Genomic DNA, 16,231 nt, shown 5'->3' on the forward strand with positions numbered 1-16,231 from the left:
TGCCTAGCTAGACATTATTTTTATCAAAAATTCAAATTAGAAACATTTTTAGCTTTAGAATAGCATTTGATCATGTTCAAGTTATTTACTAACGATAATATGACGAAAACGATTTTATATATCTATATATATATAATTTAAATTGTTACTAATACATTTAGCTATGCACGCTCAGTCACGGAACAGTGGGCCTGACACTTATTATTATTATTATTGTTATTAGCTATTTTGATTATAGCTTCGGTTTTTTTACGTGCGCGTGCAATTCGAGAGTTACATGAGGGGCACTATGTGGCATCTAGTAAGAACTCATATTATCGATTCCGGTACGTAATTAATTGTCCGCTTATTGCACGCTCTTTTTATTCGTTTCAGTAAACAAGGATCTACAAGCGATGATGCAGCAGCAGAGTGCAACGGAACCCGCAGTGCCCCTATGACAACCCCCCGCCAGCCTGCCTCCGCGCTGCAATGGTTAATTTCTAACAGAACTTAAACAACGCTATCAATGCAATGTTAAACAAGCAAACACTAAGCACCTAGAGTGAATTCACCAAAGCACAAACCGGATAAGTTCTGAAGCCCAAATACAATCACTTTAATAATACATACTAAGCGCGATATTTGTGAGCAATGCTACAAATACTCACTATTCGAGAGCGAACCAATCAACCAACAACGCTTTCCACAAATGCTTCCAGTTGTACCGAAAGAAAGGTTGGATATATTGACGAGAGCCTGAACCAAGAGCATTTTATTTAATAATGACTTCTTATAGAACGACAACACCTAGCCCGACATCATTTTGCAGGGCGTTTCCGGAAATGATCACAGCCATGAGAACTAATGTGAGTCTATTCACTTGCTCAATACGGTGACTCTGTATTTTCTATAGCTTGCGTGCGTCTGCCTTCAAGTCAATTCTCAATGCCTAGTACCCATCTGGTATCACTTAGGTACATAAAACAAATATAGTAGTCAGTGCTGCTGACCATCCTATCGAATATTACAATCTATGGCGGTCGTCTCTTCAGCTGAAATAAGCACAAAAAAATAAAAGTGTCCTGGCTAAACTCGATTCCACGACCATTCGAATTACAAAAAAACGTTGTATACTACAAGTATACTGGAGGCCATTTTTTAAAATTAATCAGCATATGCTAATGTCTACTGAGAATAGGATGCCGTATTACGTTGAACAAGCTTTACCTGCTCCGTCATTTGTTTTGCCACACCACCGCTCAACTCCCTGTTCCCAGGCGTCTTTTGTCATACAACCAGCCACGGCGTTACCGTCTTCCATTAGCTATGTTTAAGCAGCGCTGGCCACCGAAGCTCGCGAGTACTTACACAGACGGTTCTCTTACGGTAGAAAGGGGCAGCAACGCACATGTAGGTTGCCTCACTTTATTGGCTGGTTGACGACACAAAAAGCTCCCACACTTCCGGGGATCATTTTCCCGGCCTAACAGGATAGCCATTTACTGACATTTCTTCAGCGACCGCGATGACAATGGAGCCGTATCAGCGGCAGCTGCAAATAGGAACGGCTTCAATGTCGGTGGAACCGCTAGCGAAGCCCAACCGCGCCGACGTGCGTCGGCCGCCGTCGCGGCGGAATTTTCAGGGATGCGTACAACGATCAGCGCAGGACCCAGGCTTTGCTAAGCCAGTGCTAGGCTAACGGTTACGGGTATGGTATGCGATACTAACGGGGTGGAACAGAGAGTATGCCTTCCTTTTCTCGACCCTAAATCAAACACAAAACACCACACATGGCAAACGGACAAACGTCTCCCAGCTCTGGGCAGGTTTGTCCGCCGCTTTCACGTGAAGCCCTTTGAACTCCTCGGTGGTCAGAGTCTGGGCTTTACCATCAGACAAGAAGCCCAATACCGTCGATTTTATGTAGCTTTTCCCTTAGAATAGAGCATATCTTTGGCATACTGCAGATCTAATTGGCATATCATAATGCTAAGTACAAAAAATGCCAAGTTCCAGTAGACCCGTGTCAGAATCTCTCAACAAATGTTACAGATGTGCTCTTCAAAAAGGCAGGCTTGCAGCTGTATTACCTTTCCTCAAACCAAACAGACATAACTTAACCTTATTCCACATCTCTCCATAGACACACATGGAATTTGCGATGAACGACGGAGTCAATAGGACGCACTAGAAATGGTAGAACTGTCACTATTTCATGAGTGTTTTCAAAGGTCTGGTAGTGGAGCTGGTGGTGCAGTGTGAGAAATACAATTTTTCTGGAAAAAGCCGATTATACTTTTTTGCTTTACGGTGTGATACATGTGATATACTTGTGTCGATATGTTGATGGCCCTTTCCTTCAACACCTACTCACTGTTCTGACGATGGTGAACCGCGTCCGTAAATCTGCGTCCAGTAGATCAAAAGGTGTATAGCAATTACAAAGAAAAAATATAAGAAAAAGTGAAAAAAAAGGGTAAAATAAAAGTATTATGGAAATTATTTGAAAATATACGGCCAACTGGCTCAATACGATCAAGGAATTGGGGGGTTCAGAGAACAGGAATAAATGTCAGAGAGATGCAGAAACGTAACACGGATGTTTCCGAAAAAAAAAAAAATATCAATAAAAGCTTAGAAAAATGAAGAGCACGCAGCTTTGCTTTGTTTAGAGAGGGCCGTCGTCTGTGATACATATTGTTCGACAAATCGTTAACCAGTAGCTAAACAACGACGCAATGGGCAAACGGAGTCATTTGATTGCTTCAGTAGCTGAATAAAGAAGAAAAAGATAAGAACGAAGGAGGAAAGGAAAAAATTCAATGATGATGGCAGATGAAGTTTAACTGAGATCGGCGTGCAGGGATGCAGTACGCGAGGTGTTTAGTATAACCAAAAAGAAGTAGAGGAGTGGTGGTAATATATAGTTGCGGTAGCAGCAACATATGTCTCTTATGAAACGTTTGCATGTAGCATGCGGGAGGGCACAGGGCCGAGTTAACCCTCTCGGAGGCCCAGGAAATCTAGGACCACAATAATGACGATATCAATACATAATATATATACATATATTGAGATCAAACGTTCAAAGGTTCAAACTATAGGTACTGGTCATAATGATGATAACTATACATACAACAATATTCTATATCAACAAAACCTATGACGACTTACAGAACACAAACGCTAGTTACTAGTTAACGAAACAGAAGGAAGCAAATCAAGAATGATGTAAGAATATAGAAAAATGAAAAGCGGAACATATACGCGGACAGAAGTAAAAGTCTAACCAGGAAGCTAGGGTACGTGAACTAGCAAAAAAGGAAGGCGCAAATGACCTAATTCCACCCAGTGGGTAGTAATAATGGTTTGTCTCGGAACCGCGATTCGCCGCGCCTGCATAGGATTAGGTGTAGGGCTGAGTTGGAGCAAGCGGAAGAAAGAAGGACGAAGATAATTAAGCAAGTTAAGGTTTCGTTCACGTTTTGCCTTAGAAGCGTTTGCCTGAATCGCGAATGATATACAAAACACAACGAGGTCGAGAGAAGGGCAATGAGACGGGGCCGACGAAATGTAGAAGTGGATGAAGAGCAACGAAGACAGAAAAGAAACTACAAAATGACTGATGAGCTGAATAGTGTGCAATGCTATTTTTTGTGACCTTTAATGGCGTTGATGATGGCGGTGATCATGAATGGACTGAGTAGAAACCTACGATAGGAGTAACGAATAGAATAGCTAGAAAACAATAAAAAATAAACTAATTCATGAGTGGCGAGATACACAACAAAAGACAACCGTAGATGCCTAGAAAAAAAGTAATGGTTACTGCTATTATTATTGTGATAATATGAATAAGCGTATGAGATGGAAACTTACGAGGACGAGGTATTAAGAATTATAAAGACGAGTATGAGTGCCAGTAAAGAAGAAGAGAAGCTGACGAGAAGAACGAGTATGTTAGCCAGAATACAGCTGAGATAGCTGCTTTTTCATTACCGAGTCCCGCGACGACGGGGGGCCGAAGCAGTAAACGGACATGAGTACAGATCGCGGACAACGACGTTACTGCTTACGAAAGACCAACAGTGTTGATAGCATTCGGACGAAGAGAAATAGAAGCACCCTTGCATGGTGACGAGAATCATACGGTTACTGTTATCGCTGTTGTTCAATACCTCTGTTTTTGATAGGTCTCACAGTGAGAGCTACGACCCTCTTTTATCCAATACGTGGTCATTCCAATAGTTACGTGTAACTAGATTGATAGATGATTGAAAAAAAAATGCTATACTTCGGTAACTAACTAGCAGTTAAGTCCGTTCTAAAGCTCTTGACTATGATTATGTGTTTAATAACTAGCCCACGATTAAAGAAAACAGCAGGACAACCCTAACGAACCACGTTGACGACATCATCTGCTGTAAGGTAGATAATACAATGAGTCCAGGAACGTCGAACACGAGGTACACGAAAACAAAGTTTGTCTGCAATTGACGTAGGGGATGTTGTACGCCTTATCGTAGCACATTAACACAATTATAATACGAACAGTAAATGCCCCAAAAGAGCTATTTCTTTTCCTTCTATTGGACCAGTTCTGAAGCTACATGACAGCCAAGAATGATGAGTAATAAACGCGCATTGTGATAAAGTTCACCATTTATTATACACATCCGAAACCGCATTCCTTGCTTGTTGGCCTCTTGTAGAAGTCCTATAGTGAAGAATCAAGTTTTACCCATTAATATTTACCTGTGTTTGTTTTTTTTGTTTTTTTTTTTTGCAACCATGGCATTGCAGAATCGCGCCAAATCTATAATAATTGATAATTTATTTTTAAAATGGTTTAATAATTTACCGTAGTACCGATGGTCTACATCCGCAAGATGCACATACCTTCTACCATATACACGCATATAACAAACACAGACTCGCTCAGACATGCATGGTAGCAAACAAGGAGACGCATACGAAGATGATCACTAGAAGCAACAAGGGATAGGAGCGACGCGCAGGATTATTGCCTTTTTTGCCACAAGAGTATCCTATGTAGGTTGATAGTAAGGCAACAGGTAATTAATAAAAGTGACAAAGTGTGGACAGGCTGATCAGAAATATGCCTGATGCTAAGAGAGCATAAATCAAAGCGAAGGAACGAAGAGGCGAACGAGTATCAACCTGATGCCCATTACGATGACGACGACGACGACGACAGGAAATGATAATATTTGTCGACCGCGAGTACCGATTACGATGTATGATTGCATACTCATTGTAGTGCCTTGTTTCGCCCAACCCACCGATGCGGAAAAAACAGCTACGGTCAGACGCCAATAACAACAAAAACAGTATATTACATTAGCAGCCAAAGCTCTAACAACAACAACTGCTATAATATCCACAGGCTATGATGCAGATGTTGCCACTAGTGAAGAGAACCACTATTGCCATAAACAAAAGCCGAACCCTATAACTACAGTTACGTAGCACCTTGCCGAGCAGTGCCAGTATAAGTAAGCGAGCCCTTCATACACTAATGCCGCTTTGACGCTACTCGTATCTTCATTAAATCAAATTAATGGTTTGACCTGAAGAATAGATATACATATAACAATAGATACATCACCTTTTTGTCAACCAAATTGGAAAAAGGACGGCCATTTGAACCACGAATTACAGTATGAGAGCAACAACAACAACAGCAGCATCAGCAACAAAAAGAGGAATAAGTGTAAAACGAGCTGCACGAAACACTTGTATTCGAACCTGAAGTGCACAACTTGTAGACATTGATAAGAAGCTGGACCTAACGTGAGTCTGCTATGAGACTGTTGCACAGTCTGACGCTGAATGGAAAAAACCAATTTTAGCTCTAGCTATAACGTATCAATGAATTTACTTATGTAAAGGGCAAACAGTCACATTAAGCCTCGCGGGGTTGACAAGGGGTTTCTGCTATGACCTACGCTAGTCGTCGAGCGAAGACTCGTGACGCTAGGTGAATTTGAAGGACGATGAGTTTCATACGAGTATTGCAGAAGAACGAGTCGCCATTTTTCTCATAGTAGGAACTGTGCAGATACATAACAAGTCAGAAAACCAGTGGCAAAACCGGTACAAAGATAAACAATACTGGTGATGATTGCGGCTAGAGATAGGAAAGCAAGCGGCTGAAAGATGATGAATCCCAGGCGTCAGCGACTCGTCCTTAACGCCAAGAAGAAGAAGAAGAAGCAGCAGCAGCAGCAGCAGCGCATATGCTACAATGTGACACGTAACAACGACCTCAAAAGCGTACGCAACAAAATCGTAAAAGTACTAAACGAGGCTGTTGCTATAAATAGCAAATTGGCTAACAGCAGACAATAATCGTAGCGGGACGGGCAATGGCGGTAAGTGAAGCAATGCAAAGATGACGGTCTGCTACGTTTGACGAATGAAATACATCTCTTAGGCCGAATGCTCCATTAAGAATGACAGCAGTTAAAAAGGCAACACTAGGACAATGCCGATGGTGATAATGATCCTTCTCTTTCTGCTGCTGTCGACGATGATGGTTATGTTGATGGAATATCTAGGTAGTACTAAAACGACCCGTGAACGCAAAGTATTAAGAGTGCTGAGTGAGTAGAAGTTACAAAACGAATGGTGTCGAGTACTTACTAACGGAGTGCAAGCAGGAACTGGAAGTTGATGAATGTGAGTAGTAGTATTATAAATTATTAAAGTATTATTAATAGTAATAATCATCATAAGAGGGAATAAATAATGATGACGTAACAACAACAATAATACAGATATAGATGGAACACAGTAACGCGCCCTAAACAAAGCAACGTTGTACCGAACGTTTTTCTTTGTATCGTAACAGCCACATAACGCCCGATATATATATATATATATATATGGCAAGAAAGCGGTGAAGAGATGAGGCCGGTCCGGAATGAAGTAAACATGTTGTGGAGTGAATAAATATGGAATCAATTTGGATACGAGGTATATACATTAAATAAAAAAAATAGTAACTAACAAATAAGTGCACAGGTGTCCCTTCCTCCTACATTAAATAAAAGCGTACTACTACACAAAGGCGATGTGGCAATTATGGTTTCTGCCACCAGCAATGGCGGCCTAAAAGTACTAATATAATACGCTCGAATAGGACTGCTCTTGCCCACAGCATAATATCTAGGTAAGGACTAATATATATATATATATATATATATATATATATATATATATATAGTGACACATAAATGGATCCACTGATGGACTGACTGACCGACATGCTGACTAACTGTCATTGTGGAATCTCCTAAAACGATTTACAGTAATTTTTCTATCCTGGAAATTTAGCTTCCTGCAGATATCTAGTTCGTAACAGCCGTTAAGCCTTACTTTTTAGGAATGGAAGCCATATAACAGACCTGATCCCTCTGACAATGTCTGCTATGATAGAGCATAAAAGTCCTGAGCATAATGGTGTAAAAAGCGATCATAAAACAATAAAAAGGTTTACAGTATATGGCGCTCCACTTGGTTAAAAGTGAAACATGGCGCCAATCCCGTAATAGCAATTAGTATTTTCATAACAATAACAAACAACAAACATACCAGATATGGATGTCGCAAGAATTTACAAACAAAATAGAGAGGAGCTACGGCTAAGTCGGTCTTCTCCCTTTGCCGCCAAGTAGCACGGCACCCCATCCTCTAAAAAGCTAATCGCTTATCTTTCCCCATAATGAATACAAAAGATTGAGTTTTTTTGACAAGCCTTACCTGTGTAGAACCCTGTTTTTCTTATGATTATTGTACAATAACACATAATTTTAATTGCCTAATAAAAATTATTGATTTTTGCCCATAGTAACGGTTTTAACTTTGTAAGTTAGGAGTCACTTTCTAGATAAAGCTGCCCTGCTAGGAACAATTTATGCTTTATGGTGAAGGCATGAGGGCCGGGTTAGCTTCGCCCGTCACCCGCAACAGCACTCCGGACAAACTCATCGTGAGAGAAAATCTGTCGTTAACCTAATGGTTTACAACACACACAAAGCTTCGAGTAGTTTTCAGTACATATATATATATATATATATATATATATATATATATATATATATATATATGTGTGTGTGCCGAAAACACTGCTTTAATCCCAGCGTATTTGTACAATGGCAAGTTGATTAGCATAAGATAATTGTTATTACGATGAGTATTGTCGCAAGGGCCAAGAAATTACTAAATAACAATCAGTACATGACAATAACTGAAGTGCGTTGTACATTAAAAAACAAATGCAGGATTTTTCAGGCCTGCAAGCTAGGCAACCTAGAAACTGAAGATGAGACTAAGCAATCGCGTAAATGGAGGGGCGGATACATTTTAAGTATAACTTTAGTAAGTTATAGTGGACAAATAAAATATTAACAGAAAAATAATGTAAGTCGGGGTCACATTCACAGTACCAGAGATTACGCGCTTATAAGTGATTGTACTTTCGGTCCAGAAGAGTGTTTCAGAGAGCCCCACAGCAAAGAGTGCGAGTTGCGATGGGAATGAATAAAGTGACTGAGAAAAGGAAAGAGAGCACTGAGCCAGAACAAAGCACGACGGAATAGACGCTAGATAAATGCATGATAACTAGATAAGAGAATTTTAATGTCAGCGTGGCCAGTTTGATAAGTCAAGAGTTCTATATATTCAAGGAAGGACAAGTAATGTATGTGTGTCATTGAAAAAAATGCTTTTTAAAACACGAAAGGTGATCAGCGATAAAACACGAAAAAAATGTTGTCCTAAGGACGCGCGACACGTAACTGGCTCCGATCCAATTGAACGACTATACAATATATATCCCAGCTTTAAGTTTATTATTGCGGCAATCGCAGTAAAACTGTATACGTGCCACTGCTCGTACTTGTTTATTAATTACTACTCCTAACGTTAGTGTTTCTGGTCGGGTTCTTTGATAAAATTGGCGTCAGCTCTTAAATCCTTTCCATAAAAATCTCTGATCTTGCAACAGGCCTTAGATACCTACATATTAGGCCGGATCACAAGTCGTTCATGTTTACTAATAATCGACCACCATGAGGGACGGTCGAGGAATTTACAGCAGTCAGTCGGTCTGTCTGTCAGTTGAATGAAACAGTTAGAGATGATGATGATGATGTTGATGAGACGAGTTCTAGAAAACAACCGCGCGTTGCGATCGTACCATGATATGTTGAGTGATGTACCCCGCTAGACGGGGTGTGCCGTAAGGCTTCGTTCATAAGGCGAGCGGCTCAATTCGAGCTTTCAGCCACTCCATCGTTACAAACACATTCACTAGTATGGGATTGAGGCCTGCCGACGTGCAACAGGTACAACAGAAATGCATCCCCAATCCAAATCACAGCTAACTTCTGCGTAAATATTGTATCAGTTCAAACAATTAACAATTTACAGAAGCATTAACGGCGGATAAGGTCCTATGGCTGACGGTGAAGTTACTGGGAAAGCTTTGGATTGAGCACGTTAATTCGTTTTCTGAACACAGCCTGCGCGAAGCGTGTTCCCTACAAAGGCAGTCTAGTTGTTACAGCGGGGGGCCACCATATCTGTTGTAGAGGTCTTTTCCGCTATATTTCCATTATTCGGTGGATATTGCACAGAGACGTTATCTAAATACATTTCCGCGTTTTTAAGCTGCGGTGGAAGACTTGCGGTGATATGCAAGTACCAGGTGACAAACTATGCGGCCCCCTCGCTCTACATGATGCTCGCCATTTCTTCTCTCTCTCTCTCTCTACGACCGAGCCCCAGCCACAAATTCACCACCCAAACGTTCGCTTTGTATAACCCACTTTTTCACCAGGCTATTCAGTGCTACCCAATCATATTGACTGAGCGTCGTCCAGCAACAAACCTGCACTCGAGACGATCCGCTGAGGAACGAAAATCAGATCTTCATTGTCCAACGTTCAGTTTGACGTGTCGATTGTGCAGCAATTAAGTGAACAACGCTATATATATATGATATAGGCTGACATGATTCTACTTTTCGGTATCTCACAGATCTATATGTATGCCTATCTGCTATGCACCAAGCCCGTTATTTTATTAGCAGGCCAACCGACTTACGTAACTCTAGTTAGTACAAGTGTGCCATTGCTACCAAAGATCATATAGAACAAAAGCTCAGATCTATAATATGTTTTCCCGAGCGCTTACGTACCAACCGCATCGATCCTGATTCCGATGCTCCGAAAACAATGGGCCCTTATCTGACTGGGGTTATTGATTCCTTAAGCGCTCGCTGAGGCCTGAGGGGGTGTTCAAGGTCGGATCAAAGTTACGTTGATTTTCCCGCCTAACGACGACCACCGCCACCACCACCACCACAATTGCCCTTGGTCACGTCAAAGTGTTGGGCAAACGGTTTTTTTACACTTTAGGCTGTTGTAGAGTTTCAGGATGCCCTGCTACTTGAAAATTGGGGTACTACGATTGTTGTCATCATACACACAAACATAGAGATTCACAGACACAAACTGTATACCTACGTAGAATTAATCCTTACCACTACCACTACCACTACTACCACTACTACTACTACTACTACTACTACTACTACTACTACTACTACTACTACTACTACTACTACTACTATTACTACTACTACTATTACTACTACTACTACTACTACTACTACTGCTACTATTACTTTAAATGTAATAGGAATGAGAAAGATAATTACTATTGCAACTGCTGTTAGTAAGGTCATCAATAGCGCTTAGATAAATAAGAATGATAAGTTTTAACATTATACTATTGTGATGGTAATGGCGATAGAAATGATGATTATTGCCGAGCAGTACTAAAGGTTGAATTGGTTCTTATTGTGATTATAATAATCAGGATGGTGGTTAATAAGGCGACGATAATTAGTAATTGCAATTATAAGTACGTCAATTACGATAGCAATGCTGCTATATCTTAGTAATAATAATGGGTCGAGAATGATGCTGCCAGTGCTGCTGCTAACAACAATAATTATTATTGATATTATATATAATGAGATCAATGATAATAATACAAGCAGACGAAGAATATTACAGTGTCATTGAGCTATATACATATAGGAAAGGCGCACACGTACACACACACACACACACACACACACACACACACGTAAGCAACAAATAACAACCTTAGCTACACTTGAACATAATTGAGACAAACAAAAAAGTAATAAGCCTTCGGCGCTATGATACATACCTCAAAAGGGAGTCCGCAACCGAAAAGACGTCTCTGCCGGCACTGTATGAGCAGGTCTACTGTCGAGTCAACATAACGGCACAGCGAGCGCATATCGCGAAACGTCTACACGGTCTCACAAGAACATATTGATACAGAGGCATGCGATTCTAAATTTTGTTGCGTAAGGCTGCAATATTAAATAACCACTAGAAATAGCAAAACACTCGTCCCTTTTAGGCCTTCCGTTGACGGCAGGAGACTATGAACGTCATTCATCCTAGAGCAGAGCAACAATAACAAAATCCTATCTCAGCGGCGGATTAGTGGTATGAAATAACGCTAATTACGTTTTAGTTGCAGCGTTGAGTGACTGGAGTTAGTAGTAACAAACAAATGGCAATAACACAGGGAAAGATGGTGACGTAGATGGGCAGGCGTGCGTAATTATGACTAAAACACAGACAAGACAGATACGATGCAACGACACAACCCATATCATGTCGCTAATTGAAATGGCTACAGGGGACACTGTTGGAATAGTGTGATGAGAGCTAATAATGGTCATGACGACGAGCGAAGAGTGTGTCTGCTGTAAATAATAGTTACAACACCACAAAATCCATTGCATATCATTTAACAACCACAGTAATAACAATGATTATAACAATAAAGGTTCGAATCTTAAAAACTACGTGTTGTTAATCTTAAATCTAGCGAGCTTTCAATCAGTATATTGTATGTTACGAACACATTATATTGCTAGATGCATTGACCTACAGGCGTCAGAACAAACCGACTTATTCGGCCGTAACAACGATGGCGACGAGAACACCTACGACTAGGTGTGGTGTTCGACTATCCATGTACGTGACCGTTCACGTTCTGAGTCAGTTCTCTTTTGAACGTCCGCTCTACGTAGGCAAACCGAATGTTTCCCTTCGGCCACTGAGACAGCAGTTGTTGACGCTTGCGCACGCACCTCGGCGTTCTGTGCGCCTTCTCGCCCCCACGCTTCCACTAGGGGGAACTTACTTACGACTGAGATCTTTTTTAATGGGAACGTCGAAATGCACGCGTTCGCCGCCTTAGACTTTGCGCTTCTGCAGCTTTCAAACCAAGCCGCCGTCTTCCTGATTTAAGCAGATGCGCCAACGCCGACATGGGAGCGTTCGTGGCTCTTCGGATGCCTACATGCTCATCCATACTTCCAAAGTGGCTCGTACGATCCGCAACAGCCCACTGTATTCCCTTTGACTTGACACAAGCTTCCATTGATGAGTACATCTCTGCGTCGAATCGAACAGTCATCGTCCAGACGAGGCTCGGTCGGATACCATGGGGAGCCTTGAATCTGTAACGTGTCCTAGTTAAATGTCACATTAATGCGGCAAATTGCTGAGATGCGTCGGGACGTTTGTCCGTACCACGGCGTTTAGATGCTAGAGCTGTTTGGCATTCTGGTGACTGAACGCGTCGACGGCCCGTTTCCAGATACCCACCGGCGTATCCGGCAGTCGCGGTCAACCTTCGCAAAGTCTGGGGGTAATGCTTCAGTAACGCCGTAGATCATCGCACTGGCACGGTTGCTTGTCGTCATGTGGAAACGTTGAATTCGAAGGTTCTACTAGAAGCCGTTTGCCCTGCGTTAACTCGTACAGGTCCTCGTCAGGCTTATGAACAGAGGAACAGTATTTTACTGCACGGGACGATCCCTTTTTGGGAAATCGTTCACACAGACGGGCCTTGAGCTTCTTGCAGGTCCCTGCGTCGTCCACGAACAAATCGAACCAGCGTCGGGCTGAATCTGGCAGGAGTCTATAAACGCGATGCGATCAGCCGTGGACATTCACCGTTGCTACCAATGCTCTAATCCACTAAGCACGTTTTGAATAATCTAAGCAGCAAAGTCGGTGGTAACGCGACTCCCCTACATTCTATCAAACATTCCACCATGGCCCAGCTTGGCCAACCATTTTGACTATCGTCGAACTGACTAATCCCCTATGACAATCTGCTCTCATTGCCACTAGCTGTATTGACGGTGCCTCGACACGGGCATAAATACGATTTATTTGGACGATACCTCGATCTTATATAGCGCTAGTAATGGAAATACCTAGGACTAAACATAGTATCGGTATGCTACGTACTTTTTACTTACCGTTTCAAGTTTTAGGAAACTCCCTATGGTCTTCGATCACGTACACACTATTGTTTGGCGATAAATTTTGGCAACATATCGCAGCGAAATCTGGAGTTTTTCTCGACCATGTCGAATACTGCTGTTTGAAAACTTAGGAGAAGCTTCTTGATACCTTTAAGCTATTGTTCATTAATGACGTTGATATTTATCAAGTTTTTCAGTGTCTTTTCCCAAATTTCAATATTATACAGGTGCGGCGTTTGTCGTAGATGGCTAAACATACATCTTGAATAACCTGAAGCAGGGTCCAGAAAGCGTCCCATCGAAGAAAACCATGCGTAACTAATTCTGTGTACTTTAGGATAACTGTCAAACCTCCTAAATCGTCGATGGCTTTTCCTGTTTGTATATAAAGTTTGCCAACGTAATGTATGTACACGACAGGAATTTTTATGCCGAAAGTACAGAATGGCACATATTGCAAACAACAGCTTTAAATCTAGTCTATTGATACACTCTAAAAACTTATCCTCGGTATATTGTTGCAGCAAGCCATTATTGCCGCATATATTTCAACATCATCTACCTATGTGTATACGGATACCGGTGAAGGTAATATGTGCAGTATTGAATTTTGGTGAAAAACAGGTAGCTCCGGCAGTAATAGATCGAATGTATGAAAATAAATAAACCAAAACAAAAACAATCGGTGCCTTCTAATAGCTAGGTATAACAACCCTATTGGCAAACCACTTCAGTTATTCGAATGAGACCGGATTCTATCTGCTTTATACTGTCTCTAACAGTGGGTAGTCTCTAACAATTAAATATAGTCAAGCTAATTCGTATCTTCGAAATATTTCGTTTCCTGTATTCATGTCTGTTTGATGAGGTCCTCGGGAGTACGTTAGATAGACAGCTGTTAACTATAACATAGTAAGTTAGAACTAATATATATATATGCACAATATTGTATTTTTCTAATATGCTTTCCTTTGTTGATGCGTACGTCACGCGCGTTGATTAATTTTTTTTTCGTAGATTGCGAGGTAGCCACATGTGTTAACACGACATGACGGGCAATTTTTCGTGGAAGCTTTTGCTTCTATCGACATCTGCTGTCTAGGCAAAGGAGTTCCGAATATGTTTTTCCCGAGCATCATACTAATAGCTTAGCGGTACATACCAGCTGGTAATCATTATTATCACTTGCAAGTGTCGCAACTTCATCCAGCTGCTTACTTCGTCTCTATGATATGGTACATACTAGTCGACGTTGATGGCGATGAGTGGTAATACCTAAAAATTAATGATTATCAATGTTAGTGTTAAAATTCGCGCTGTAGACAAGCCATTTCAATGAAGTAAACTGTTCTTTCGGAGAGAAGTTCCTCTTCCGCCTCGTCATCTCGTTGCTATTTTTTTTTGACGCTCTCACTTGACTCTTTGTCAGACATCGAAGAAGCAGTCCGTTGTCGGGCATGACCAACGTGCGACCCAGGTAAAACTATTGGTGAACTTTTGCCCACAAGCGCGCTCTTGCTGCGGCGACGGCTGCAGTGGCTGGCGTGCAGTGGCGTTCGGGGAGCGACAGCAGCAGCCGACAAAATGCATGAAGACCACGCACGAGCTATTGGCACTATTGGCGAGCGTTGCAGATGAGCCGAACGCGCGGGTGGCCGGCCAGTGCTCAGTCTGGCACACAGGCAAGTTTCTGCACAGTTTCCGCAGGTTGTCAGATCCAACAGTAAAAAAAGAATAAGAGTGCGAAAGAAAAACAGGAGTGGAACAAACCACTGCTGCTAGAGAGCGTAACTGGCTGGACGGCGACCAGTCGGTCGGTCCGATAGCGCATGCCGAGTGTAGGAGCTGCTCGGGGGTGTGCACGAAGAGCTGTGCTTGCTTTCGTTATCCCGTACGGTTCAGTCTGCTGGTTTTCACGTTAGTGCAACGACAAACAGCAGCAGCAGCAGCAGCAGCGGCGGAGACAGCTGTGGTGGGTAAGTGGCAAGAATAGTGACGCTCGACAAAAAAAGCGAGCATTAGCGTAAGCAAGACGCTTACCGCGACTCTACAGAGCTTTGTTTGAGAACTGCCAACGTTGACCGTACGCGTCATAGGCCAGTGCAAGCGGATGCTGTCAACATCTGCGCATTGGAGTCGCAAGGGAGGCAGGCGTACACTGTTGAGCCTTTTCCCCATCAGAAAAAAAGTCCGAAAACATTTGTTGTATATCATATGTATCTACCATTAGTATTCAACTTAACATAATAGCGGCTATTCTGCATATCTTGTCACATGAAGAAACAACGCAAATTGCTATTATGTTTTTTGTTACTTGGACGTGGCGCTATAAAATCAACTGCAAGCTTGATCAAGTCTAGCTAACGCTGCGCTACGGTATTTTAAATTGGCAGAAAGCACTTTCATTACGCTTTAAAACTATAAGCTCACTCGAGGTTATTTTTTTTTATTAACTATAACTTTAAAATGAGCGTGAGCCCAATAGACTGGTTGGAGATACTTCGCAGGCGTTGGCATTATAGAAAAACAATCGGAATCTGTCTGAACGCGTCAAACAAGCGTTGTAGAGGAAATTTTAGCAGGCCATATAGACAGAGGGCCACGTGACTGGAGCTAAAACAAAGCTCCTTCAAAGCTGAAACTACAACTGACGGCGAGATTGTTGGAAGATGGCTATATTGCTATTGGCTCCGCAAGTTTTCCTGCTGTCTTAATTCCTCTGCAAAGTTCAGCGGAATTAGGCACTGTTTGTTTGATATGTTAAACATTCAACAGCAATGGTTTTTGTGGAAATAGTAAAAAAAAGTGATGCACAACTTCCTGTCTGTC

The 16,231-nt window shown here is 41.8% G+C and overlaps 1 protein-coding gene and 1 long non-coding RNA gene across 4 annotated transcripts in view; one reads left to right on the forward strand and one right to left on the reverse strand.

Moving 5' to 3' along the window:
• LOC111259218 (uncharacterized) overlaps window positions 1-3,814 on the forward strand; it is a 137,477-nt gene extending 133,663 nt beyond the window's left edge. Inside the window, exon 4 of the mRNA XM_086967798.1 lies at window positions 376-3,814. Coding sequence (XP_086823924.1) covers window positions 376-440 — 65 coding nt within the window. The 3' untranslated portion in view covers window positions 441-3,814. The remainder of the gene's footprint in view (window positions 1-375) is intronic.
• An 811-nt stretch (window positions 3,815-4,625) lies between these two features.
• Window positions 4,626-14,061, reverse strand: LOC111259202 (uncharacterized). 3 transcript variants are annotated; one of them, XR_015310480.1, is made up of 3 exons: window positions 12,013-14,061; window positions 10,211-11,512; window positions 4,626-5,305 (listed from the first exon to the last, which is right to left on the reverse strand). It is a non-coding gene; the product is annotated as an uncharacterized LOC111259202 (long non-coding RNA). The 3 variants fall into 3 exon arrangements; XR_015310479.1 differs by lacking the exon at window positions 12,013-14,061 and having other exon boundaries at window positions 4,626-4,702; window positions 5,167-5,305; window positions 10,211-11,977; XR_015310478.1 differs by lacking the exon at window positions 12,013-14,061 and having other exon boundaries at window positions 10,211-11,977.
• Window positions 14,062-16,231: the final 2,170 nt, after the last annotated feature.

This window comes from Varroa jacobsoni, unplaced genomic scaffold, assembly GCF_002532875.2.
Source record: "Varroa jacobsoni isolate VJ856 unplaced genomic scaffold, vjacob_1.0 scaffold_306, whole genome shotgun sequence".
Taxonomy (NCBI): Eukaryota; Metazoa; Arthropoda; class Arachnida; order Mesostigmata; family Varroidae; genus Varroa; species Varroa jacobsoni.